At 39.9% G+C, this 19778-nt stretch overlaps 1 protein-coding gene across 1 annotated transcript in view; it reads right to left on the minus strand.

The window, feature by feature from the left end:
- Nucleotides 1–19778, minus strand: part of LRP1B (LDL receptor related protein 1B) — a 1659362-nt gene that overhangs the window by 266777 nt on the left and 1372807 nt on the right. Inside the window, exons 46-51 of the mRNA XM_069732880.1 lie at nucleotides 19533–19661; nucleotides 15963–16082; nucleotides 10470–10583; nucleotides 4653–4802; nucleotides 2657–2779; nucleotides 395–514 (exon numbers count right to left, since the gene is read on the minus strand). Of these exons, the coding sequence (XP_069588981.1) occupies nucleotides 395–514; nucleotides 2657–2779; nucleotides 4653–4802; nucleotides 10470–10583; nucleotides 15963–16082; nucleotides 19533–19661 (756 nt within the window). The remainder of the gene's footprint in view (nucleotides 1–394; nucleotides 515–2656; nucleotides 2780–4652; nucleotides 4803–10469; nucleotides 10584–15962; nucleotides 16083–19532; nucleotides 19662–19778) is intronic.

The following is a 19778-nucleotide window of genomic DNA, read 5'->3' on the forward strand; positions in this document are numbered from 1 at the left end:
AGAAGAAGAGAAATGTTATTTCTCATTCTTCGTCATCAGCTTTAGACATTATTTCCAGTAATATTCAGGGGAATGTTAAATGACAACAGTGAGTTACGCGGTCTCTGCTAGGACTGTGATACAATTTATTTGTAGAGTATCAGGTCACTTCCAGTAATGTTGATTAAGTACTGTGGACCGTGTATAGACATTCGTGAAATCAGTGTATTTACTACAGAAGAGCCAGTACATCTTATTATGATACTTCGATTTGCACAGTCATTGTCCAATAATTTTGGTGACGATAACGTCAAACCTTTCCTTCCACTATAAACATTACTCTTCTCTTCCTAGAACTACAGGACTGATTGCCACCTTTGTGCTTTATTGTCATGGATTAGTAGGAGGTACGTACCACAGACATCATCACTTTCATCTGAACCATCCCCACAATCGTCTTCTCCATCGCACATCCACTGCTTGGATATACACTTGTTTTGTGAGCAGGCAAACTCATTCCAGGAACAGGAAGTACCTAAGGAAAAAGAGGCGCATCTAAAAAGCAGGAACCTTAATTACAATTTCCGTATATATACCTCCTCTGGAAACATCCATTTCAGACAGGCTCCTTTGAAGCTGAGGACTCCTGAGATCTATGGTGTCGCTTGTATAAAGGAAAGCTCCAACAGCTGAGTCTGCACAATCTCAGTTTAGAATTGTCATAATTGGTGGCCATATAATATAGAAGTAGGGTTGAGTGACTTTTCTTTTTATAGGATTTTCAAAAGTCGGGTCGAGTGAAATCGGCTAATCCTATAGAAAAGTCGGCGTCGGGGTCGGCCGAAACACGAAACCCAATGCAGTGCATTGGGTTTCTAATGGTTCCCAGGGTCTGAAGGAGAGGAAACGCTCCTTCAGGCCCTGGGATCCATATTTAAGTGTAAAATAAAGAATCAAAATAAAAAATATTGATATACTTACCCTCGGACGCGCCCTGGTTCTCACCGGCAACCTTCCTTCCTAAGAATGAGCGCCTGAAGGACCTTCGATGATGTCGCGGCTTGTGATTGGTCGCGTGAGTGGTCACATGGGCCTCATGCAACCAATCACAAGCCGCGACGTCATCTATGGTCCTTCAGGCGCTGATTCTTAGGAAGGAAGGCTGCGGGTTAGAACCAGGGCGCGTCCGAGGGTGAGTATATACCTATTAGGAATATACTCACCCTCGGACGTGCCCTCGGATGCTTCCTTCCTAAGAATTAGCGCCTGAAGGACCTTATATGACGTCGCGGCTTGGGATTGGTCGTGTGACGCCCATGTGACCGCTCACGCGACCAATCACAAGCCGCGACGTCATCAAAGGCCCTTCAGGCGCTCATTCTTAGGAAGGAAGGCTGCCGGTGAGAACCAGAGCGCGTCCGAGGGTGAGTATATCAATATTTTTTTTTTTATTCTTTATTTTACACTTAAATATGAATTCCGATACCGATTCCCGATATCTTAAACATATCTGAACTCGGTATCGGAATTCCGATTCCAGATCAGAAGATCGCCGACCTCATGGCCGACCCCACACAGGGGTCGGGTCGGGTTTCATGAAACCCAACTTTGCCAAAAGTCGGTGACTTCTGAATCTGGCCGACCCGTTTCGCTCAACCCTATATAGAAGTATACTGATGGACAATAAGGAGGGCAAAAAGGGAACTCTTCTTCATGGCATTCACATGTTGTTGTAGAATTGTTTATGGAAAAGGGTTTGTTTTGATGAAACAACTCATTTAGGGAAGAAAAAAATCCGGTACTCTATTGAGTTACAGAAAAACTATATCAGATTTATTAGAAAAGCAATCCAAAAACAGTGACGTTTCGGTCAAAAGGACCTTCTTCAGACAGATTGCATGTGATACACTGCATGGAACAGGGTGATGCGGAATAAGGATTCAATGCCCAAAGATTTACGAATATGCCACCATAAACTGCCTTCATTGTATTCCCACCTGGAATCATTGTATCCGAAGGAGAAAACCATCCATACTATGGCCAACAAGTAAGCACACAGTACACCATGTGTCCTCCTGTTTCTTCGGCTATCATTATAGAATTATAAATCTGCCCATCTGCATAAGGTTTTGTGCAAACAGTATGGCTTCCATAACCAAGTCAAAAAATTCTTCTAAAGTTTGGGAGAATCAAATCAAATCTTATCTTTGGCAATAAGTCACCCTTTTTCCATGTAGAACCCAGTGATAGACATACAGAGATGACCATCCATACTTTCATTGAAAATGTTCTTCTAGGTGGGGAGGTGTCTTCAAAGAAGATGCCCACGATACTAAACAAAGGATATGATGGAAGCAAAAATCTGCAAGTGAGTTCCACTACTTCTATAAATCTCAAGGAAGTGAGTTGAGAGAGCAGTTAATAGAGATGTGGACTCCCCTCCATTCATGGCAGATCAAATAGTTTTGCCCCCCAAAATCGAAATCTCAGAAGTAGGGCTTGCACGTTTTAGAGGCACATGCAATGGACAGCAATACTCCTTTATGACCTTAATAATTAAATTAGTGGCACTTTACATAGACAATCTTAGTGAATCCTAGACATAGGGGAGATGAGATTTTTGTGAGGACCATGCAGTCATCATTCCTACCCCAGTCCGTGGTTTCCCCACACTCACCACAGTGCAGTTCATCGGTACCGTCCTCGCAGTCTTTCTGACCATCACAAACCCATGTATTTAGAATGCACCTCCCACTGCGACAGCCAAAGTAATTTTCTTGACATTTCTGTTGTTTTTTAGCTAGTCAGAAACAGAAGAATAATAATTGTTATCAATTATCTCATGGACAAGGTGTATATGGCACTGTCATAGAGATACTGTATTTTCATATTACATTATTGACTTGATCTCTGACACTGATGAAAGTGAAACACCTAAAGAGGTCAAAAAGTAAACCTGTAACTTGCTCAAACATTGAGATAAATACCTTGAAAAAAAACCATGAGGTCCAGATTCTGCCACTCTTCAGTTTCGTGAAACTCCATTTCTTTTGGAGCGCAATATGTGAAATCTCTGCTTGTATTGCAAATGGGAATTTATTCTAAGTCTTCTCAAGAAGCATGTGCTGTCATGCCAAAAAAAAGTGCTAATCACAACTCTGCAGCGTCTGAGACTGCTGCAATAGCAACCGAGCTGTGATTACACCATCAGAGAAGACTCTGAAGAAACACCCAGTTGCAATACCAGCAGAAATTTCACATGCTGCGCTCCAAAAGCAACAAATGTGAATATCTCTGCAAGAGAGTGACGCAGCATAAAATAGAAAAGAGCGGCACACTCACAGAAGCTCAGGAATTTGAGAAGCCATTTGACTCAATTTTTTTTACAAAATGGAAGGTCCCTTTTAACCTCCGACGTGAGATCGGGAAATGTTGTGCTTTTCAGTCTGGTTAGAAGGAATATAGACAGCAGGGCTTTCATAACTGAGCATCTTGCTCACAAGCAGCAGCTAAGCTGTCTGTAGACCTCCTGATCATCCCGCACTGGATAGAAAGGGAATGGAAGGTCCCAGTATTAACCTACCAAACTGTAAAAATCCAGACTCATCTTTATTGAACGCTCCTCTTACCCAGTTTAAAAGGGTTATGTGGGATTATGTGATTTTTTTTTAGCATGGGCACAAGTACCAACAGGTAACTAGCTTTTAATTACCTGTTGGTCCTTGTCATAGACCACTCCTTCCGGCGAATCTGCAGCCTCCTCTTACGTCACGTCAACAGAGTAGCAGCATCTCTTCTGTTCTGCTCTGTTGATGGGGCATGACTGCCAACGTCATGCTGATTTACTGACTGTAACGAGCGGCTGTCAATCAGCATGATGTCGACAGACACGCCACGTCAACAGACACGCAACATTGACAACGCAACCCGGAAAAGGGAGAGCTGCTTTGTTGATTCGAAGCAGCAGAATCAGGGGAAGAAGTGTTCCGTGAACGCTCTGTGCCGACACGAGGTCAGACAGGCAAGTAGTTAGTCGAACCTAGTAGTTAAATATATTCATACAACAAAAAAGGCAGCTGCTTCATTTGGGGAAGGTTCATTGAGCCAAAACATCGTACAAACATGGGTGAATAAAGGCCACAGTTTTTCACTGTCTCACGTCTGGACTGCAGCCATTTTTGCCATTTTTGTTGAATCTACAGGTAAAGTTACACTTAATACTTTGGTCCTGAATCCAACTTGTGTCCTCCATCCATACTTCACACTACACCTGTTCATATATCCTGAGCCAAAGGACCCCAATAAGGAGAATGGTGCAAATAATTATTACTTTATTAGAATAGACTAATATTGATGCATTTCCGTCCCTGAGATGATTATTTTAGTATCTCACCGTCCTGCAAATTACACATTTATTCTAACAGAACGAAAGCACATCCCATTCGCTGACATTTGTTACTTATGATGAATTTATAACACACGGGACAAAAATGTCTCAAATTTGGCTAAAACAATGAGACGTTTTTTTCACATTCTGCGCTAGGAAATGGCAGCTCTCCACAGAATGTCTGCTAATTCCACATCTTTATAAGTGCAGCGTTTTATTATGCTGTAATATTAGGCTAACATGGAGCCAAGTGGATACGTCAGCAGAAACGCGCTTTGGAAATTACCTGGGCATTTTAATTCATCGGAATAGTCCCCGCAGTCGTTTGCACCGTCACAGATCCATTCTGGCAGAATGCACAAGGATGTGGAATTGCAGGGTATAAATCCAGCCTTCTTCACTCCGAGTTTGTAATAATGAGAGCAGTCGGTAATGTCTGGAGGGTAATAGAAATGACTTTCATTAACTGACGACCTAGACTGCAAGTCCACAGAAAACTTGATGCACTTTATTTACCATTGTCACTCAGAGGACAAACGGACTGGACTATCACCGGAGGTCCTGGGGGTCCACATGGCAATAACTATGGGCACAACTGAAATTACCCAGCCTATTGTTGGAACTGTAGTTCTTAAAGGGAATGTGTAATCAGAAAATGACCTGCTGTTCAAATCAGGATTTTAGCTAAATGTGTTCCTTAACAGTTCTTTCAGATCATGTTCCCATATCATAATCTATAAAAAAAAATCTGAAATCTCACAATTTTCATACATGCTACTAAGCGTAATATTATACTAACATATTCTATTCTGTACAGAACACTTTTCAGCAGTGTCATTGTCACCACAGAAAGTATAATGAAACGTAATACCTGTGAATACAAGAAAAAAATGCAGAATCTAACATTTATTATAGGTGATGTCACAGCTCACCTCCTCCTCCTGTGCAATGTCTGATAACACCTCTATATACAGTAGATAACACAGGATCCACCATCCACAATAGGTGATGTCACAGCTCACCTCCTCCTCCTGTATAATGACTGATAACACCTCTATATACAGTAGATAACACAGGATCCACCATTCACAATAGGTGATGTCACAGCTCACCTCCTCCTCCTGTACAATGACTGATATCACCTCTATATACAGTAGATAACACAGGATCCACCATTCACAATAGGTGATGTCACAGCTCACCTCCTTCTCCTCCTCCTGTACAATGACTGATAACACCTCTATATACAGTAGCTAACACAGGATCCACCATTCACAATAGGTGATGTCACAGCTAACCTCCTCCTCCTGTACAATGACTGATATCACCTCTATATACAGTAGATAACACAGGATCCACCATTCACAATAGGTGATGTCACAGCTCACCTCCTCCTCCTGTACAATGACTGATATCACCTCTATATACAGTAGATAACATAGGATCCACCATTCACAATAGGTGATGTCACAGCTCACCTTCTCCTGTACAATGACTGATAACACCTCTATATACAGTAGATGACACAGGATCCACCATTCACAATAGGTGATGTCACAGCTCACCTCCTCCCCCTCCTGTACAATGACTGATAACACCTCTATATACAGTAGATAACACAGGATTCACCATTCACAATAGGTGATGTCACAGCTCACCTCCTCCTCCTGTACAATGACTGATAACACCTCTATATACAGTAGATAACACAGAATCCACAATTCACAATAAATGATGTCACAGCTCACCTCCTCCCCCTCCTGTACAATGACTGATAACACCTCTATATACAGTAGATAACACAGGATCCACCATTCACAATAGGTGATGTCACAGCTCACCTTCTCCTGTACAATGACTGATAACACCTCTATATACAGTAGATGACACAGGATCCACCATTCACAATAGGTGATGTCACAGCTCACCTCCTCCCCCTCCTGTACAATGACTGATAACACCTCTATATACAGTAGATAACACAGGATTCACCATTCACAATAGATGATGTCACAGCTCACCTCCTCCCCCTCCTGTACAATGACTAATAACACCTCTATATACAGTAGATAACACAGGATTCACCATTCACAGTAGATGATGTCACAGCTCACCTCCTCCTCCTGTACAATGACTGATAACACCTCTATATACTGTAGATAACACATGATCCACCATTCACAATAGGTGATGTCACAGCTCACCTCCTCCCCCTCCTGTACAATGACTGATAACACCTCTATATAGAGTAGATAACACAGAATTCACCATTCACAGTAGATGATGTCACAGCTCACCTCCTCCCCCTGTACAATGACTGATATCACCTCTATATACAGTAGATAACACAGGATCCACCATTCACAATAGGTGATGTCACAGCTCACCTCCTCCTCCTGTACAATGACTGATAACACCTCTATATATTGTAGATAACACATGATCCACCATTCACAATAGGTGATGTCACAGCTCACCTCCTCCCCCTCCTGTACAATGACTGATAACACCTCTATATACAGTAGATAACACAGGATTCACCATTCACAGTAGATGATGTCACAGCTCACCTCCTCCTCCTGTACAATGACTGATATCACCTCTATAAACAGTAGATAACACAGGATCCACCATTCATAATAGATGTTATCACAGCTCACCTCCTCCTCCTGTACAATGACTGATATCACCTCTATATACAGTAGATAACACAGAATCCACCATTCACAATAAGTCATGCCACAGCTCACCTCCTCCTCCTGTGCAATGACTGTTAACACCTCTATATACAGTAGCTAACACAGGATCCACCATTCACAATAGGTGATGTCACAGCTCACCTCCTCCTCCTGTACAATGACTGATAACACCTCTATATACAGTAGATAACACAGGATCCACCATCCACAATAGGTGATGTCACAGCACACCTTCTCCTCCTGTACAATGACTGATAACACCTCCATATACAGTAGATAACACAGGATCCACCATCCACAATAGGTGATGTCACAGCTCACCTCCTCCTCCTGTACAATGACTGATATCACCTCTATATACAGTAGATAACACATGATCCACCATTCACAATAGGTGACATCACAGCTCACCTCCTCCTCCTGTACAATGACTGATAACACCTCTATATACAGTAGATAACACAGGATCCACCATCCACAATAGGTGATGTCACAGCACACCTTCTCCTCCTGTACAATGACTGATAACACCTCCATATACAGTAGATAACACAGGATCCACCATCCACAATAGGTGATGTCACAGCTCACCTCCTCCTCCTGTACAATGACTGATAACACCTCTATATACAGTAGATAACACATGATCCACCATTCACAATAGGTGATATCACAGCTCACCTCCTCCTCCTGTACAATGACTGATAACCCCTCTATATACAGTAGATAACACAGGATCCACCATTCACAATAGGTGATATCACAGCTCACCTCCTCCTCCTGTACAATGACTGATAACCCCTCTATATACAGTAGATAACACAGGATCCACCATTCACAATAGGTGATATCACAGCTCACCTCCTCCTCCTGTACAATGACTGATAACACCTCCATATACAGTAGATAACACAGGATCCACCATCCACAATAGGTGATGTCACAGCTCACCTCCTCCTCCTGTACAATGACTGATAACCCCTCTATATACAGTAGATAACACATGATCCACCATTCACAATAGGTGATATCACAGCTCACTTTCTCTAATGCAAAGTGACCTCTACTCAGTTTAGAGCATGCTGAGATAACAATTCTACACAAACAGAGCTTGATTCTTTCTATTGCTGAGAATGTTCGTTCTGTATAAAGAATATAGCATTCTAATATTAGGCCAAGCAGCCACTGGTCAATTTGATTTTTCTTTTCCGGAAACAGCACCGCTTTCATCTAGGGACTGATTAAATTAAGCTAGAATACCAGACATGGCAATAATTTATGGAAAAGGCAAATTTTATTCAACTATCTGATTATTGACCCCACCAATTACTGCAACCACAGAGTAAAATTGCTCGGCTCTGGCCTGATTGTGCACAGGGGTGTATAGACCCCCAGATTCTCCATTCAGCCTGTACACCGCTGTACTTGCACTCATGTATTAGCGGAGTCCTTCTTCCCTGTGGATTGAGCAATCAGTGAGGGTCTCAGGGTGCAGACCACCACCAATCACCAAGCTATTAAGGAGCTATATTAAATAAGTTTACAAGTTTAGTTTCACTCTGAAATCTACATTGTGATTTTGATCTTTTGAGGTTGGAAAAAAAAATATTTCAGAGAAAGTTGCAAGTGATATAAAAAAAATTAGGCAAATGGACTGTAAACAAAAAAAAATAATAAATGGTCCTTCCACAAGATGAAGCCACTTCATATTTAGGCATAGAAAAGGAAATATTGCCCTTGAGATGCCAACTTTACCCCTTAAGAATCAATGAAGACTAAAATAATCTCAGTTTTGTAAACAAATAATTGAGAAATTGTGCTGTGCTGTGCAACAATATACATAAATGTAAGAATCATCACTGTATTCATTGTCTATGGTACTGCTGGAATTATCAGAATACATAGTATCTCTAGCAGTCCTATATCAATGAGGGGCACTGTATACTCTTTATGCTCCTCCATGCTATTAAGAGCTCCATTCTCTGGATTAATGGGGGGCCCAATGGTAACAATTTTGGAAACAGGAGCAAAAAAAACGCACAAGGGATACAACTTATTAACTTATACATACAGGGTATATGTATATTGTGAGACAGTGACATGAATCATGTGCAGGTGCTATTATGTATCCCCCAGAACGTGCTTAGAAGCATACTGAAACATGGCTGTGGTTACCATGCACAATAAAAGTAAGTGTGGATGGGGTCAAGTTGGGGTTTTATTTTTGGAGAGATCTGTAGGATGGTAGCGGGATGGATCTCTCCCTCCAGTCCAGGTCCTGCAAGTGGCCCATGGCCACGGTTTTCATTTAAACCTGCAGTTAAGGTTTGCATGAGTCAGTTTGTATTTGGATTGCACATGTATTAGAGCTGAAGGTGTTGTGGACATATGTACCATAGCCAGCGATGTGGGCAACCACGACAGCACCCATGAACCTTACAGGGGTGCAAGTGCCAGTGGAACGGGACTTCACTTACACATTCCCTGCTGCGATCCGGAGGAGATCAATTTTAATGTGTGTTATTTGTAATGCCTGCTGCAGCGCAGTAGCACACAACTTCCACCAGGGGTGCGGGTGAAGGAAAACAGGTACACTCACAGTGAAATCACAAAGCAGCAGGCAGAAGCCACTAGGTGGCGAAAAAGTAGTCAGAAAAAGCCGGGTTAGCAACAGAGAGGGAATGAAGTAACAGAGGTCACAGCAATACACGTGGTCAGAAACAAGCCAAAGAAGTCAGAGCTGATCGGGAGCAGGAAGGCTAGAGACGCAAGACAGTCAAACAGGTCAGAGGACAAGCCGAGTCAAATACCAAGGGGTCACAACATGGAGAGTGAGTTCCACAACAAACAAAGTCATAGGGTAACACAGGAACGGGACCTAGGTAAACAGGCAGAGGACAAATCAGGGGATAACGGGGCCAGCTGCTCAAGCCAGAGACAGGAACTATAAATGACACTACTTGCAGGTAACAGCGGGCTTAAATAGCCAGACAGATCCCAAATCGAGGCAAGGAAAATTAACACCCGCATAACCATCCTGGGGAGAGAAAAATCAGAAACAAACCCCGGACTGGATCATGACATGATTGTTGGACAATAAAGGACGTTTTCTTACCTTACCTGGGCCACTGTCTCACTAATTCACTGTCGGAAACGCCACTGTCTTACAATATACACAAACAGTATATATACATAAATGTATATACACTTCTATACATTCATCAGCATAACAATGTATCCATATACAGCCAACAGTCAGCAAGAAAGAACAATATTTGGAATTCGAGGGAATGAATATAAATAAAGCGGAGGAAACATTCCTGTGAACCTGCACGGTGTTACATTGATATGTAAATTCGATCAACATAGAAGATTTTCAGATGATTTTCACATGAATCTCTTACTGCAGTTCTTTTCATCCGAAGCATCGGAGCAGTCAATCATCTGGTTACATTGTGCCGATTTAGTAACACAGGTCCCATCGGTGCAGCGGTACTCTGTAGATGCACATGTGGAAACTGCACAGATGTTTGAGAAAAATTGAAAGTGTGTTTAGAAAACATAGACATAATATTTATGGAAACTGAATCTCCTCTATTTATGCATAGACTAAACCAGGATGTAAACAAACATAATCATTGATTACTATCTACATTTATAAAACTTTTTCTTTTGTTTTTTTTTAAACTGAAGTGTTGTTTATTCTGTAACTTTCATACCACTCTGAAACAGACTGAGATGAATCTGCTGGATTGGCTGGAAGATCCAGCAAGTGTCGGACTGGGATGCCAACAGCCCACCAGTAACATCAACTTCTGGCTACCACTTTTCAGCTGAATGCAAACATGACTTTATCCTCATTCACAAACTTCTATAGCAATAAAATAAGAGGGTGGCCCACCAGAGGATTCTCCTGTTCTCCTGTCGGCCAGTCCAAACCTGGATCCAGCCAATCAGGTGTTAATTTTACTGCCAAGCCACCTATGACCAGGTAATCAAATGCATCACGTGGGGGCAAGTAGAGTGGATTCCTAATATAAAGTGTTGCATCACCTGCATATACTGCCCTGTTCCTGTGCTACATGTTCTGCTGAAGTTGCAGCCTCTGCTACATCTTGCTACATCTCTATATTGATCTGATCCAGTTACTTTTGATTCCATTGCTGTTGATGAAGGAGACATGAAAGCCAATGTCACTGAATGGTCTAGACAGGGAAATTGGTGTGGCTGGGAACTGTGGTGTCATCCAACCAGATAGAATGGGTATGCTGACCACCTGCAGTTAATGTATTCCATATCTAGCTTTAACCCCGTCCTGATATAGATTGCAGTTTTTCTTGCAGGTCCAGAAACGAACCACTTCACTTAATCACTTAAATGCCAATGTCAATCTCCGACTGTCATATACAGAGTGGAAACCAGATGTGTGTTTGGTGGGTGCTATTCCATGCAAACCATCATGTCAGTGGGTTTTCTTCTCGGCTCAAGATCTTGGTGTCTGCCATGACAGTACCGACGTGAAGGCCATCCTGTGACTGGTGTTCTCTGGAGACCATGATTTTGCCTATATACTCTAGTACTGCAGTATAGATTGTAAATGATTGGATGATCACTGGTTCAAGTCCCCTAAGGGGACTAAAAAATGTAAAAAAGGTTTTAAAAAAAAGAAGAAAATATATATAAAAAATCACTACATTTTCCCCCAATTAAAAATAAAGAATTTTAATTAAAAAATAACTATATTTGCTATTGCTTTGTCTGAAAACATCCAGTCTATCAAAATGTAAAAATAATCCATTGGAAAACGACGTAACAAAAAAAAATTAAAATGGCAAAATTGTGTTGTTTTGGCTGTTGTGTCTCCCAAAAATATGAAATAAAACATTGTATCTACAACACAATGTTATCCATGAAAACATCAGCTCTTAATGCAAAAAAACTAAATTTCCCACAGTTCCAAAGATCGAAAAATAAAAATGTTACACAAGCAATTTTTTTTTTACATTTCTAATTTTTTGTACCACTTAAATAAAATTAAAATAACAGGTTTGCATAAATATAATTATTCTGATCTGGAAAACAATGATGACAATTATTTGATGCCATACAATGGGTACTGAATACTTTTTTGCAATCAGTGCATTTGGAAGTTTTTCCTGTCTTGCAGTACATTGAATTGTAAACTGAATAGTGGTATTAAAAACTACATCTCAACTCACGAAAAGCAAAAACAAAACTGTCCTATGGCTTTATTGACAAATGAAAAAATATACAAGTTATGGGCGGCTCTTGGAAGAAAGTGTGAAAAGGAAAATTGCCCAATGTCAGGAAAGAGTTAAAAAAGAAAGGTTGCGCTTGCCATTTGCACATCCTTTTAAGGTGAGCATGCTACAATGTGCATTTTCTGCCAGCATTCACTAAAGATGGGCCTGGATGTCTGGGTCCAGCAGGTTTGGCCGAACAGTTACAAAAAGTTCAGGTTCGGGTACCAGAACAGTACCCAGACCCGAACCCAGACCCAGACCCCATTCCCTTGAATGGGGTCCCGAACATCCAGTGTTTGCCATGCTGTCATGTGCATGACAGCGCAGAAAATACCCCTTCTGATCGGCAGTGAGATCATCACCGCCGGTTAGACAGCCGCGGTTCCCACGCTGTCAAAAGACAGCATGAGCACGTAGCTTTGATCGGAGGTATAAAGTTTTCCTCCAGTCACTGGTGTTGGCTAATGAGACTACCGTTTCCATGAGCCCACGCCTGCTGGTGCTAATAACAGCGAGAGCAGGCGGCGGCTGATGGGAGTAGTCATCAGCCGCTCCTGCGCTGTGAATAAATAATATTAAAAAAAGCGTGGGTTCCCCTGTATTTTTGATAACCAGCCAGGTAAAACTCACAGCTGGTGACTGCAAACCCTCAGCTGTCAGCTTCAGCAAGGCTGGTTATCAAGAATAGAGAGGACCCCACGCCGTACTTTTTAATTATTTAAATAAATAATTTACAAATACGATGTGATGTCGACCCCATTTTTGACAACCAGCCTTGCCAAAGCAGACAGCTGGGGGCTGGTATTCTCAGGCTAGTAAGGGGCCATGGATTTTTGCCCCCCTACCTAAAAATAGCAGCCCGCAGCCAATCAGAAAAGGCACATCTATTAGATGCGCCAATTCTGATGCTTTGCTCAGCTCTTCCCACTTGCCCTGTAGCAAGTGGGGTTCATATTTGTGGTACCCCACACGAACTGTAGACCAAAGTTCAGTTTGGGTATTCGAAGCGGTTCGAACTTGAACCAGAATGTGAACTCCATTGAAAAGACGGAAACACGAATTTTCGAGCAAGAAAATTCTCTCTCTGTCTCATTCAGATTTCCTGGGGACTTCAAACATTATGACGCACTTTCTGGAGAAGTCCATGTTTGGTGTTTATCGCCAATACGAACACCGAACTTTTAAATTTGGGTTCACTCATCTCTCCTCTTTACTATGTCTCTGTACAGGATACTAAAAGTCATAAAAAATTGATACCCAGCATTCCAGCCCTTCCTTTGTATATAATTACAAGAGTGCCATAAGCAATCACCGATAAAATTATCGTCGTTCATGTACTTATCTGAATTGTTACATAGAACTGTACTTTTGCAATCAGCGACTATACGATTCTCACTTTCCCTACTATACCCTTATTTGCCTCTGATTTTGCATGACCTTGCATTTTGTATGAGGCCTGACTAATTTTACCGCCATATATTTCAGCTGAATATGAACCTTGTAATTACCATTTAATTGCATGCTTTTAGTATTTGGCTAGATGTTGAAAAAATAGAGCAACCAAAATGCTTTTACATTGGTCATTTATTACCGTATTTTTTGGATGAACTATATATGAATCTATTTGTCATCCATGCTGAGGAAAGAGGTGCCAAAAAAGCAGCAAAGCATGACCTGGTACATTTTTATTTTGGGCAGACAATTGGCCGTTCAGGTTGTTGTCACTTTATAGCAGATGTCCACATCAATACAAAATTAACTCAAAATCTTGGATTCTGTAATGCACAGGGAATTGTGTGCAATGAGTGCATGTAAAATGAGAGAAAACAACCGTACAAAACACGGGTGCTAAATAAAACCATCTGCAGAAGTGTGTAAAATGCATTCTCTTTCGAGAGGGTTGTATGTTTTCCTGAGCATACAAGATGTCAAACGTCTATGGCATATTTGTATTCTGAACTATTCATACATATATTACTTATAATTTTACTTTAAGTCTCATTTCTAATTTTCCAATTTTTGTTTTTGACAGGGTTTTTTTGGAGGGCAAGTACGGTAAACAAAAAAGAAAATTTGTTGACCATCAGAGAGAGGACCATGCAAGTTGATTCTCCAGTGAAAATCCACATCAGATCTTCCAGCAAAAAAAATCAGTGTGCACCCTTCCAAGTAAAGCGCTAATCTGCGAAAAGTAAAGTGCCTATCATGGGAAGTAGATAGATGCAGTTTATGGTGGCAATCAGGTGGTCCAGTGGACAATGATAAATGGTATTCTTTATGTTTCTTTAAAATGGGAGATGGCAGAGGAGATATAGGCAGTAGGTGAAACGGCGGTGTGCTGCCTAATAAGGTTTAAGGTGCAATGTTTGGCAATTATTTTACTTTTATCAGATTCCAGAGAATGACAGCTAACAAACCGTTTTGTAGCTCCAGACAGAAGCCTTCATCAGGTTTAACACCTAAAAAGCCACCATGCAAAGGCTCCTGCCTGGAGCCAAAATCTGGTTTGTAAGCTATCATTGTGTGTAATCTAATGAAGGTAAAATAATTGCCAAACATTGCACCATAAACCTTATTGGGCACCGCACCGACATTTCGTCTATTGTCTATCATGGAAGGTAGACCATTCACACTTCCAAGAGGTAGTGTCTCTCTTTCCAAGTAGACCGTTCTTGACTCCAGGACTAAAAAAATCGGTTTCAACCTTTTAGATCTACAGCATTTAAGCAGGTAGTCATTTTCGTTCAACTCTTTGAACAGTTTTTGTAGCCATACTAGAAGTTATATGGTTTAATATGAAGTCATATGGCCATACACCTATTTTATATGGCTCTAAATGTGTAAAGGGTAAGAATCTAAGGGGTAAAATCTAGTCCCAATGAAAGGTCTACTGAACCAAACTTAGATGATGACTGTCCCGTAGACCCTAGCAGACTTTAGATTTAGATGAACCTAACAAACTTGGACATCCAGGATATTTTAAAGCCATCTTCAGTTAAGGCTAAGCTTAAATATCTTCAAATACAACTTTACATCTTGAATTTAAGAAAACTGTCCATCGAATAGTCCACAAATGAGAAAGAAACCCTTCACATTTAGCAGCAGTTGCACCCAGGACCTGGTGCTCGTGAAGAGTAGACCCAATGGTCCTTTGACAACATAATAAGACAACAGTATTATAAATGGAACATGGAGGGTAAGACCTTTCTTATATATTTTATGCTTCACCAAAAGAACATGTTGAGTTATCGAATGTTGTTACATTTTATAATATATGTCCAAAATAAGACAACGAAAACATTCTCTTCAGTGATTTTGTTTTGCTCTATCAGACTTAAGACCTGACATTGCCCTCGACCTCCGGAGATTATTTCAATATTGAGAATTTTGTGTTTCGGACAAGATATGGTGACACATTCATCGTTAATATCCTGCATTGAATGCTTTGTGTGCTCGAGTTGTGCGTCTGGGAATACATGCAGATATATTATCTGGACCGTCTCTGGTAAACTCCCTGCCTGTGTTTCAATAACTGATCTTTGTGGCTGCATTTTCCAAACAATTGCATTTCAGAATGTGACCATTTGAATGAAGAGCCTAAAATGTACTTGAAATAATATAATTGGAGCTTACCTTTGCAGTCCAGTTCATCTGTGTTGTCCCCACAGTCATCTTCGTCATCGCATACTTTATTATTGGAAATACAGCGCAGATTCCCGCACAGTTTATATCCTTTCCAACAGCTCCGGTTTTCTAGGAAATGAAGATAAAATAGAAAAAAAACTAAATTAGGATTATATTTAATGATGATGTGGTGTTAATTAGATCCTCAGGGGCGGAACAGCAGGAAATGGTCAGGATCCACTCTTAGGATACTTTCACACATCAGTTTTTTGCCATCAGGCTCAATCCAGTGAATTTTGATCTGTCGCAAATTGTGGAAAACTGATGCGTTTTTTCACCGGATCCGACTAGCTGATCTGGCTAATTGGATTTGGATCCTAAGGAGGGAGGGAGAGAGACCAGAATGGAAAAAAACAGACTTAAAAAAAATGGAATCCGTCACAGGATTCAGTCATTTGACGGATCCGACGCCATAGGGTTCCATTCAAGCAAACGACGGACGGCGACGGATTTTTTCGACGGACACAAAAAACGTTACTATGTCCGTTTTCTATGGCCGACGGAAAACCAATTTTTGATGGATCCGGTGAAAAACGGATGAAACATGAGGCCATCCGTCGCAATTCGTTGCTAATACAATTCTATGAGAAAAAAATGGATCCAGCGGCAACTTTTGCCAGATCCGTTTTTTTTCAAAATTCACTGGATTGTGACTGACGACAAAAAAGTGATGTGTGAAAGCAGCCTTAGCCATAGTTTCTGGCTGAGAAATTCCCAAATGTTGATCTGCCCCTATGATTAGACCGGCTGTTTTTTTTCCATGTACCACAATCTTTACTAAACTTAAAATTATCCATCTTGCAATTCTTACTCTGGCCACTAGGGGCATATTTACACTTTAACTTCCTGTTGTTTCAGGAAATTTGACATGTACATTAGCCACTATGAATAAACTTAACCCCTATCTTTTGTTTTAAAGCATCTAATGAGTGTGTGCCAAGGTCATTGAGAAGGAATGAGGAGCAGGTGAGCTGTGATATCGATTAGTGGGATTGTTGTGGCTTTTGTTATCAGCTGTGTAGAGAAGAGCCACTTGTGTTTGTCATTCTGCCTCTGATGATAATGAAAAATCTGAAAACTCTTCCTGAAACAATCATAAGAATGAGTTTAACATATTCTCAGACACCAGTAAAAAAACAATATTACTAATATTGTTTTTTAATAAAAAAAATTGTGAGATAAAAAAAAGTAAAATAATGTAACACATGAAATTTATTTAAAAATTGGACATTTTGACCTTTATGATGACACTTTTCCTTTAAATAATTTTTTTTTTTACTTTCTGAGAGTTTAATTACATGTAGCCAATCTGTTGCAGAGCTTTCTGCCACTAAAAAATCTGTTTCATTCGTTGGAATTTGGTTGTTTTGGGGGTAAATATATAGATTTTTGCATCCCCATTCAGTCACATTATTTTTTTTCCATATATGAATAACCCCTAAATGATAAGATAACAGTAAAGGGAAATGATCAGAGCAAAATAATATTAATTAAAAAGTGAAGTGGATGAAAAAAAGTCTGAAAAAAAAGTTTCAGTAAGAAATCAAACTGGTTTAAATTTTTGACAAAAAATAAAATAGTAATAATAATAATATTTATTCTGGTTTGTAACAAAACTTAAAATATTAAAGAGAATGATTAGGTGCTGGTAGGTATTTTATTACTTAAACATAATTTTTAAGCAATTTAATATTACACTGCCTTCTGAAAGTAAATTACAGTTTGTGGCTTTCAGCTATACAAACTTTCCGAGCAAAAAGAACAACGAAAAAAAATCTTTCTTCAAGAGGATCATGAACTTTTGCACTTGTAATGGAATTTTTTTTCCTCCTACAGTCACAATAAAGAACTGTCGATTTGTAAATAGCCAGGGGTCTCCATTATAGAAAGGTGCTGATCTTATCTCAGTTCTACATACTCTACATTTACAAATTCTCCATGGAATTGAAAACCTGAAGACAAATATCACAATGTTTTTGTAGATTTTTCCTCCATCCACATACATAGTAGAGATATATTTACTAAGCCGTAACATTTCCATAAAAAATGAATATATTAACTATGCCAGAATATTCATTTTGGGCAAATTACTCCTTCTAAGCATGCTAAGCTTTGCAAGCGTGGTGAAAACACCCTAGAAAGCTAATGTTATATCTAAACATAAGAATTGCATTTTTCTTCCCAGTTTTGCTACAGGCAGCTTTGTAGAAATACAGTTATAAAGTTCTTGTTGTTTTAAAGGGAACTAATCACCTCCGGGGAAAATTCATGAATTAAAATCTATAAAAATAATAAAATACTAATAAAAAAACATTTCTCAAATATATATCATATGAAAAGTAGAAAATTGCACCCTCTTTAATTTTTAGCCCTTGAAGACAAGGACGCTGGAGTCAGAAGAAGCGGGGCTCTCTGCTGTCTCCCTATTTTGACAGTTTTGTATTACTTCCTGTTTCTGAGCTAGAAGACACTACTGTCTGGAGAAAGACCATCGGTAGCAGGTAATCACATGAGAAAATTTGTGCTGTAGTCTTCCTCTCTAATCTTGTATGTAATCACTTCCAAACGTCAAAAGAAAATAAATAATAAAAAAAGGCTCTATTAGAAAAAAAAAACATACCGACATGATATAGTATATAAACAATGCCATAATAAAATAAAAACACTTGATTGTATACTCCTGGAATAGGGCTATTCCTGCAATGTTGATGATGTGATTTCTGGCAGTCTTGTGATACTATGATGTTACGTGACCACTGCAGCCAATTAGTTAAAGCCTCCACTCTTCTGCCAAAGCAGATTTTTTGCATTGACGATATGATGAAGGTTGCGACTGCTGATTGGTTACAGTAACCATGAATCAACGACGTCAACAACAATGGTATAGCGCCGTCTCTCGGAGGTAAATATCCCCCATTTTTATTTTATGGGCAAAGAAGCAATTAAGAAGGGGTTGCCCCATAAGTTGTTAAACCCCTTTAATTATTTGTATCAGTAAAGTAACAATAAAGGCAGATGTTAATTAAATTAAAAACAGCATAGAGTAGCGGAGCAAAGAAATATAGTAGTATGCCTTTGTGGCGGATGAGAGAGGTCTAAGTTCTGAAAAAATTGCATATCAAATATGGAAATCATGTCGCAACGTTTCCATTGTGAAACCGAGAGCCGAGTCAATGTTTGGGACTCCTCTTAGTAATCTTTGCTTTATTTCTCCCGCTTGATTTTTACTGATAGCTGTGGGTGACGCTCAAGCTATCAATCAATGTCAAGAGGGAGAAGTGGGAGAAGGTTTAATGAAGAGAACATAAGCACTTATAGGGATTGGGGCAGTGAAGCTCACTTCTATTTTAATTTCCTTGCACTGAAAGCTACTAAATATGGAAATATTATGGAAGCAAACCCAACATGTTTATTTACATATTTATGCATCTATTTATTAAATGTAATTACATTACAGCGAGAAAATATGTTCAATCTGTTACAACACGAAAACGTTACATCGATGGAGCGAAAACTCACCACAATATGAATGCTTTTCATCAGACCTGTCTTTACAGTGTGCAACGGCGTCACAAGTCAACTCATACTCAATGCATTCCCCATTCCCACATTCAAACTCGGAAAACATATTGCAAGATGAATTTCTGGCTGAAAAAAAAATAAATAGGGAAGCGTGGGTCAACATCTTGCAGTTGTCAATTTGAAATAAAAAAAAAAAACGGCATATCGAAAAAATATATATGTAAACCAGATTGCATAGGTGTG

Source organism: Ranitomeya imitator, chromosome 7, assembly GCF_032444005.1.
Source record: "Ranitomeya imitator isolate aRanImi1 chromosome 7, aRanImi1.pri, whole genome shotgun sequence".
Taxonomy (NCBI): domain Eukaryota; kingdom Metazoa; phylum Chordata; class Amphibia; order Anura; family Dendrobatidae; genus Ranitomeya; species Ranitomeya imitator.